The sequence below is a fragment of the Ruditapes philippinarum genome, unplaced genomic scaffold (genome assembly GCF_026571515.1).
Source record: "Ruditapes philippinarum isolate M1 unplaced genomic scaffold, ASM2657151v2 ctg23343_1_1_1_1, whole genome shotgun sequence".
In the NCBI taxonomy this organism is placed as follows: Eukaryota; Metazoa; Mollusca; class Bivalvia; order Venerida; family Veneridae; genus Ruditapes; species Ruditapes philippinarum.
Window position 1 is genome coordinate 1 of NW_026864060.1, and position 10,228 is coordinate 10,228.

Here is a 10,228-nt window from a genome sequence, read left to right on the forward strand (position 1 = left end):
ACCAATTATATTATTCAAATATGATCAGCAATATTAGCAAATAATATTATGTAAAAAATATATTGACATTATTGATGAAAGCATGTCTAATATTATTTTTAAGTAATATTCTATTGCATCTAAAATATCTTTAAAATATTCTGTTGCATCTAAAATATCTAAGTATATAAAAATATCTGGGACATAAAATAACTGTCCCTGAAAATATGAATGAATTTACAAAAACAAATATTTCGAGATCTATTGTCAATAATTATATTTTATTTCCAAAAAAATCCAATTTACATTAATAAGTTAAATCACGTCGGATTTTGTTCGCACACCAAAGAAGAATACGCGATCAGTACAGTTCGGGGTTCTTTTTATTTATACTCAACAGTGTTATCTCATCGTCAAAAATAAATTTACCAGAATATTCTTTTAAACTGCTGAATCTACGTAAATTGTTGTATGGTGCAATCAGCTGAAAGATTTTACTATTGATCACATGACTATCACGTGATGTAAACAAAAGTTTAACAGTGACGTATCTTTAGCCATGGCAAGGTGTTGAGGCCCTTACAAGTACTATGAAATTCTAAAATTTATGCTATATTTTCCAAGTGGTTTTGCAAATTGCATGTATAAAATATTCTAATTAAGGTATTGCATATATTCTGAAAAGTATAAAATGTGAATTTTCCAGAATGTTAATTTTGTTTTCAAAACGTAATGACAGACTTTCAGATCATAATTGAGAAGATATATCGCAATTAATTCGAGTTGTCATAGAGACATTTTAAAGGAAGATTGTTAAGAATTGAAACTTATGCATTGATTTATATTCTTCAGTTTAAATTTTATCTTAATTTTAAATGTTCTATTAGTTAAAACTAAGATTTATATACTGTACATATATTTTATATTATAAATCTTTTAGATATTTTATCATTTTGATTAATGTATAAAATCCTAGATTTAATTCAATAAAATAAATTTATATAAAGCCGTGGTATTTATTGAAAGTCTTAGCAAATCATAATTTATATATCCCTTATAAAAAATAAGCATTTTTATTAAAACTCTCATTTTTAAAATACATAATCTTATATATAAACTCTCATTTTAAAATGGTTCTTAATGTCGTGGAATAACAGTGAACTTTTCAAGTATGTAAATTTACTGTCTCATTTTCGTCATTCGTCTTTAAATGAAAAAAGATATTAATTGGTCCAAGACATTATCATGTGGGTGTTTTATGTAATGAAGCCAAACAAAACGGAAAACATTTCTTCTAGGTCTACTTTCCAAACAAAAAATATTTCTCATATTTGTTATTATGTACAATCAAAGTCTTCCCATATTCGCTCTAAATGTTTAACGACGGTAGAACCAAGCATGGATAAACCAGGTTGATTGCTGGGCCTCATTTACTCGCTCTTCATCTGGGAAAATTTGTTTGGACGTGTACGTGTTCATTTCCTGTGTCAAACCGACAAGAGTGAAACGAAATATACAAGCCCTTGTAACATTAATCTTTAAATAATATTCGAAAACCAATGATACATAGTGAAAAGAATAATGTAGATGAGTTAATTAAGCAAGAGGAAACGGAAAAAGTGAGTATCTCAAACACGGTGGTATTCGTACTCAATTTGTTTCGAGCCAGGTGAAACAATAATTCAATCAACCGAGAAATTATCATACTTAGCCTAATTCAGCACATCAGAAAATTAATATCAGTCAATGTTAAAGAAATCAATAATCTGAAATTAACATTTGGAGGGGAAAATAGTGACTGGTCACTTCCACTAACGATTAATGGCATAGGTATAAGACTATTCTGTTCCTCCCTTGACTTTTCCTGCCTGACTGTATTTCCCCTGTTTAAGAGGAGAAAAATCTTAATTTGTACAAACTGTTCCTTCCCATTTTATTCTTATAAACAGATTAAATTTAGAATTTATTGTTACATAGTAGAATATTTTTGAACCACTTGCAATCTGAAAATTTGATTCTAAATTATTATATTATTATCTGATTATATCCTTATGGTATACACATGTACTTTGTGTCAGGAATATCCAAATGTTACAAATAATGCTTGCATAAGTAATTTTTGTTGTATGAAAAGTGTTTTTCATATAATTTTCACATCAAAGTATGGTACCTTTTGATGAATTTACAAGTTTTAATAATCCTGTGTTTCCTGAATGACATAATTATCCTATTCAGCGATATATGAAAATACTTATCTTGGGATTGAAAAGATTACCAAAACTAATACTCAAGTACTACTTGGTCATTTTTCCGATCGAGTACCCAGTTACTCGGATGATTTCCAATGATATTCAAAGTTCAATATCAACACCTTCTGCTTGCTACTTTCGTTTTCTATTTAAATTAATAGAATTCGTAACATTAAATAGGACTGAAAGGGAGGTAACTTAGAATAACTAATAAACAAATAAATGTAAATTAAATCAACAACAATATATTTTACGTTTTAATTAATGCACAAGTTAAGGTCATTAAATATCATGAGAGGCCGAATGACGTAAGCGACCAATGTGTTCAATCCCATGCGCTTGTCAAACTGTAGATCACCTCGTTAACTTTACGATATCTTTTTCGTACTTCTGCAAGGATGTTTTCAATGTATTTAACAGGTATTCAGGAATATACATGTACATCTCCGGATTTCTGAACTAATTGGATTCAATAATCTTTATTATTATAATTATTTATTTTTTCTGAGTAATCAAATACCAGCTTTGCTAACCAATATAAGGGCGTTCGATCAAGTACTTGGTTAACTGGTTACTTGTTGCCATTCCTAGAAAATACATTATTAATCTTCATTTATCAGTGCAACTGATTTATTAATTGGGTTATCAAGAAGTTTATACATTGTTACAAAAAGAAAATTTGGCTTTATTTACATCTATTCATCAGATTTGATCATATCTATGTCTGATATGCAGATTTGACCTTATTTATGTCTGTTCATTATCTCATTTAAAAAAGATGATTATATTCATACAGCAAATTATGTAATTTATTTTTGTCCAGTCAGGCTGCTTCCGCAGATTTGGATTTATATCTGTCCATTCAACAGATTTAATCTTAATTTTGTCTCTTCTTCAGAATTTACATTATTTGTATCCATCTGCCAAATTTTGTCTTATTTTTGTCCATCCAGCAGACTTTACCTTGTCTATTCAACCTTATGTGAATATGTGTGACCCTTCAACATAATTTACCATTTGTTCCAGTCAGCAGTTTTTACCTTAATATTTTTGTCCAGTCAGCAAGTTTGACCTTACACAATTTGTCAAATTGTGTCAGTTTTGCAGATTTGACCTTATCCATATCTGTTTAGCATATTTGGCCTTAGTTGTGTTTCAATGTTCAGCAGATTTGACCCTATTTGATGTTTGTTCATTTCAAGGAACTCCCTTGATAATCTTTCATTAATGAAGGCGAGGAAATCTGTAAATATTGAAACTTTGTACCTTATTAGCAGGAGATGATGAAAACATTGCCATCCAGTCAGGCTTGTCGCTTGTCAGTTGAGGAGACTTGCCAGATTCTGGAGGTAAACCCTGCTAAAGGGCTCGATTCGAGTGAAGTAGTGAGGCGTCGGGCTATCCATGGCCAGAATGATTTTGAAATCAACCAAGAGACTCCCCTGTGGAAAAAATACCTAGAGCAGGTATGTCAAAATGTGGATTTATTTTAAAAGTACATGTCTTACAATAATTTAAAGTTACATCATTGTTGGTCTATGGCTATTTGTATTATAGTTGATACTTTTGGGCAATTTTATTTCATACTTTCCCCAAAAAATTTTGTTGAATTGGTCCCCAGTAATGAACTGTCTATATTTAGAATTATCTGTTTATTTCAGTTTAACAACCCACTTATACTGTTGTTGTTGGGCTCTGCTGTGGTCAGTGTGTTTATGCGGCAGTTTGATGATGCTATTAGTATAACTGTGGTATGTAAAAATTAGTATATCTTTTACTAGAAAAGTTTACTCAAGGTAAAGGAAAATATACATTGTATAGACATAAGAGTATCTCATAGTATCAGTCTGATTAAAATCAGCTCTGCATTAGGATCTGACAACTGCCAATAGGTAGTCACTTTCTCATGACCTTTCAAACAGTCAATCATTGGCAAGCTTTCACAATTTTGAAAAGGATGCAGTTTCTAATTTTAACAGCTGGAAAACCAATACTGAGTAGATAATTTTTCATGATTTTGAGAACAAACATGGCATTGTCAGTATGGTGAGCTTGTCAACTGGCAAAAGAAATTTGCCCATTAAAAATTGTGTCTTCTACTTCCAGTTTATTTGTTTCAAATTACTTCAAACCTATTTTTTTCTAACAAAAGTCAACAATTTGTTTTACTTCCATGGACAACACTATTTTGATAATTTGTCTAATGGCTATCTGTGAAGGACGAAGGAAGATTTGATTGCTAAAAATAGCTTTCTCAGAAAATTTGAATTGTAATGAAGGCGAAACAAATATGGTGGCAATCAGATCTACATCCAAGAAATAACCTAAGTACTAGTAAATCAGATTGGTCAAATATTGTGATGTCAAAAACTTAATACACTAAAAAAACACACTAATTTTCAAGCCAGTTCCCAACTTCATTTGTGTATTATTTAAAATCAACATGTCTCCAGATTCATGCTAATTTTTAAAATGTATTAAAATATAAAATATTTTGTCAAGTAAACAAGGAATGTAATTAACATATTGCGAAAGATACTTTCAGTCCATGTAAATTACCAATTGAAGGTCAAAATATCCAAAAACGGCCCTTACTGCTTAAGTCACTCAGTAGAAACAAGGTGATGAATTCTTCAAAATTAGTCATTCATTGCATAAAACTGGTAAACCATAACTTAAATTGTAAATATTTTTTTTACTTTACTTGAAATCTTAGAACGTTTTTCTCAAAGTTGATTTTCTTGAATTTTTTATTTGGCTCATCTAGAGGTATGCATCTTTAAAGCAAAATAGATGGTTATAAAGTTAATATTAACATGACTGTATTGTTTGTATTTCAGGCAATCATCATTGTTTCAACTGTAGCTTTTGTACAGGTAAGAGAAAATTTATTCATAATGGAAAATAAAAAATCAATGCAAACAATGTGAGATATCCTGTTAGAAATGTTTATTATTGGTATATTTGCATAGTGAAAGTGTTTACAGACATTAAACAGCTGGCTTTGTGTCTATATATATTTGGTCTGCATTTGAATTTGATATTGACTATTGTAAGGATTTCAATAAATTGTGACTAAAATTGAGTAGCTAACCATGTAGAATATGGCCATAATTAAATATACATTATGCTTGAATTTGTTATTTTCAAATTCTGATAATTGTTATTCAGTCCTTTTAAATGTAAAATAAAAATATTTTGAGAAAACATAGAGAAGAAATATTATATTTTAAACACTACACACTATAGATAAACACAGTAAAAATACATAGTTTCATTAAAAAATTGTATTTATAAGAAAGGACCCAATTAACTTAACCAGTAATAGGCCCCTTACCCATGTGGGTTCAATCCCAATCTTTCATGTGAAAAAGTTACCCAGCTAGCTTATGGAATGTTGGTGGTTCTACTCAGGTGCACGTTTGTGCCTGAAATAATGCATAGAAGGGCACCTGACAGGTCTTCCTGCTGGAATGTTGCCATATGACCTATACTGTGTTGGTGTGATGTAAAACCCAACGGAATCAAAAAACAAAAAATAAAAGTAACACCTTGATGTCGGGACATACCGATATGTCTATGCCCTGATTTCAGGGACATACCGTGATGTCCGAGATGTTATGGCACGTATGCCTTTATAGTGTCAGTTTGACTTAAAACTCAATAAAAACAAGAAAAAAGAAAATCATATAATGTAGGGAAAAAGAGTGGCTCAGAAAGAAATTAAAAATTTTTCTCTTAAATGCCTATTCATTATTCATAGTAGTTTATTATCTGATACATAACAGCCTGTTACATTAATGTACAATTGCATTTCATGCTTTAATAAACCATGAAATATATGTATTGATATACATCCAGCAGACAAATATATGCTTGTATTAGTGTAATGAATAGCAACAGATTTTCCAGCGTATTTGAAAAGAATTAAAGAATTTAAACCATTCTATATAATGTGAATTATAAACACAAGAAATCACATACTTAATTAATAGTGGGGCGGGAAATTGAGAAAATAGTGCAAATTGTGATACAAGCATGAAACTTTCAGGAAATCATCTTTAGACCATGTAGATTTCAAAAGTGAAGTGGGCCCAAAAATATCTCTGCTCATTCAAGATGGCCGCCATTTTCAAAATGGCCGCCATATACATTTGACGTACATACTAGCTCATTCATTCCAATTTTTGGTAGAGACCAAAATCATGCATATAGTTTCTCCTTTTCAAAAATTTAAATCTTACAAAATTTCTCTTTCATACCTCTTCCAAATCCAAGATGGCGTCCAATATGGCCGTCGATTGTGTGCAAAACTGTTATATCATTTCTATAGTATAATTTGTTGCACAAATTATGTTTATTATGATAAAAAGTGTTTAAACATATCAGAGATAAGATTTCAAATTATATATTGATCTCAATAAAAGTAAACATTTTATAAGTTTTTGTCTTAGAAATATCTTTTAGAAAGATCAAGAAAAAAATCCATTTTTTCATATTTTTCAAATTTGATTTCCTTACTTAATGTACAAACTTAAAAAGTTACTTTATATCTTAAACTGTATTTGACATTCCATTAATATCATGTGTTTATTGTAAAAAATGTAAAAACAAAACATTAAATCTGTAGGATTTATATTTTGTGAAAGTGGGTGGGGTAATTTTATACGGTAATTATTGTAAAAGAAAAAACAACAGAAAATAAACATAGCTAAGTTCATTCTATTTCTTTGCCTTTTTGCTTTTCTATGAATTCTAATGCAAATGTTCCAACTTAAAAAGTAGTTTTTATTGGATGAAAGTATTTTTGTCTTCCTTCGGACCAAGTGGCTAAGCAAGAAATGCACATACAAACATGTGTATACATTCAGTTATTAAATTTGGTTGCATGATAATTTTTGTTTCAATATATTTGATATCATATATTAATTGTTAATTGTAAAGACATATAAGAAGACAATTAAACGTGCTTAAAATTGCAAGCATGTACATGAATGTAAGGTATAAAGGTAGTCCATAAACGCATACTTTTGACTCCTTCACAATTTTATATTTATAATATTAACATGGCTTAAAAGCCAACAAAATGTATATGATGTGAAACAGATATATCAATGATATGGCCTGGCCTGCATGCAGTTTTTTGAAAAGTCTAGATACAAAGTAAGTGTATTTCCTAAAGTAATCATATCTCATTTTTTCTTTCAATAAGAGGGCAATGATGACCCTGGATCACTCACCTAAGATCATTGTTGGAAAAAAGGTAACAAGATCATTTTGGGAGTGTCAATTATGTCATAACACACATGATTTGTGTCATAATTGAATGCGGTTGCGTTTAAAGAAACATGCTCAATATCTAGTTTCATTTTTTTTCACACGAGAGGACTTTAATAACCATATTCATATATGAGTCCATATAAACTTAGTAAATTTTGACCATGTTGACCATGATATATCAAATATTTGTAGAGTATAACACAATTATGATGATACATGATTAATGTCTATGCGTCGGATATTGTTGGTTAGGAGAAAACAGATTTAATACATTAGTCTTTGTAAATTAAGTGATACTCATTGCAAAACCATTTTAGACTGCAGTAGCATCATACAAATGTATGCATGTTATATCAGGCTACATCCCAAATATCTTAGTTCAAGTCATTGTTGTTTAACACTTGATGTTTTAATGTGTTTTCCTATACAAGACTGTGAACCCAGGTGGCTCTATGAGCATGATACATTAAATATGTTAATAAAGACACAAGTTGGGGCTACATGCTTAGTACCTGTGCTCTGTGCATTTTGATTTTTGAGAAGATTTTTAATTTTGCATGTACACTTAATGATCCAAAAGTGTTTAATGTAACTTTAAAAGAGGTCTTCCTTACTTGGCAAGATTATATGGTGACTATCTAAGCTCTAGGCATTGTAGTTTCTTTGTTTGTTGATTTTTTTTAATAACAACAACAACAAAAAAACTTCAATAAGATTTCCTACACAGGTCTTTAATAACTGCGTTCCTCGTGAGGGCCTTTAAATCATGCTCCTGCAGCCCAAAATTGCTTTACCTGTCACTTTGTTTACATTGACTTATATAATAAAATTCTTCTCCGAAACTACAGTGTACAGAGAAGAAAATATATCGTATATCATCACATTGTGATGCTATATATTTAAGATTATGAACTATTTTGGCATAGGGTCAAAATCTCTTAGTTTTCATGGACTCTTATTGGAATATAGTTATATGAGTCTTTTTGTAGTTCTGAGAGCCTAGTTATTGGGCATGTTTCTTTTCAAATAGTATATAAATCATGACTGTATTTGGTGAAAAAAGATACTATTTATATGATTTTAGCATTCTTCAGTATTAAAGAATTATAGACCTTTAAATTCCAGCAGTGGATCTTAGGCGAGTGATCTAGAGTCAACTATTCTCTATTGTTTAATGGGGAAAATAAAGTATGAATACATTTAGTTTATATTCCAAATCATAAGCTATGTTATGTGGGTCAAGCGGTTTTATTGATACCCATTTTAGCACACATAGATAATATGATGCATCAGTCGCCTTAATTTTTGTTTCTTTTGAAAATATCATGTCTACATAAGTTATTAGAAATGGACAGTACTAACTCAATTATACTTGGTTACAAAGATGTGCAAGTAAATATAACTTTGAATCATTCTGTTACAAGCATTTAGCAAGACTAAATTGTCCAGGAAATAATTTATTCATAAATAGAAACATTTCACTCAGGTCCAGGCATGATTTTATCTAACATATGGTTCGTTGATGAATATTCAGTCTTCTTTCTGTACAATTATCAAATTGTATTAAGAATATTGAAACAACTTATATCATGCAAACACATTTAATAACTGAATGTATACATATAATTGTATCTGCATTTATTGATATTTTAGTACACCCTCTAGACCTGAAGGAAGACCAAAATACCTTAATACAATGAAATACTTTTACAGTGAATATTTGCATAAGAATTCATAAAAGACGTTATTTTGTACTACAATTGTCTGAAAAATTTACCCCACCCACTTTGAATAAGTATAAAACCTTCACATTTTTTGTTTTTGTTACAATTATACAATAAATCATAGTGTTGATTCAATATCAAATACACTTTAAGAAACTATGTAACTTTTGGAATTTTGTACATAGACCTAGAAAACCATGTTAGAGAAAAATGCAAAAAGTGGCACTTTTTCTTTGATATTTTTAAAGATTTTTTTGTGTACAAAAAACTAAAAACATGACTAACAATGTGGTTAACCTAAAATTTGATTTTTATTCTAATATGTTTAACAATTTTATATGGAAATAAGCATACTGTGTGCAAAAAATTATACTACAAAAGAGATATATCAGTTTTCATTACAATTGGCAGCCATATTGGACGCCATCTTGGATTCTGAAGAAATATGCAAGCGAAATTGCTTAAAAATTTAAATATTTGAAAAGGGGAAACTATATGCATGCTTTGGAGTAAGTTTCAAGTCTGTACAAAAAACTGGAATGAATGAGCTATTATATACGTCAAATTTATATGGCGGCCATCTTGAAAATGGCGGCCATCTTGAATGAGCAGAGATATTTTTGGGCCCACTTCACTTTTGAAATCTACATGGTCTAAAGATAATTTCCTGAAAGTTTCATGCTTGTATCACAATTTGCACTATTTTGACAGCAGAGACCTTATTTCCCGCCCCACTATAAGACCAGCATTGACTTTCTATGTGAAAATGAACTTAATGTTAGGGTGGTTTTATACAAGAAACACATCATATGATTTATTTAATTGATTGATTTACATTTGAAACCCTTAAAGTGATGAATGCAGATGGAAAGATAGACATGTTCATTTCAGATATTTAACATGGCAAAGGGGTAAATAATCACAATCAAGCGGGTTACACGACTTACCGGAATCGGCCGAATTACCGAATCGACCGGAATCGGCGGTGAATACCGG

The 10,228-nt window shown here is 30.1% G+C and overlaps 1 protein-coding gene across 1 annotated transcript; it reads left to right on the forward strand.

Annotated features, from left to right (window-relative positions):
• The first annotated feature begins 1,407 nt into the window (after positions 1-1,407).
• Positions 1,408-5,158, forward strand: LOC132724296 (calcium-transporting ATPase type 2C member 1-like). The gene is made up of 4 exons (XM_060709135.1): positions 1,408-1,598; positions 3,506-3,694; positions 3,890-3,979; positions 5,069-5,158. Exons 1-4 carry the CDS (start codon positions 1,539-1,541, stop codon positions 5,156-5,158), a joined length of 429 nt encoding a protein of 142 aa, XP_060565118.1. The 5' UTR covers positions 1,408-1,538.
• Positions 5,159-10,228: the final 5,070 nt, after the last annotated feature.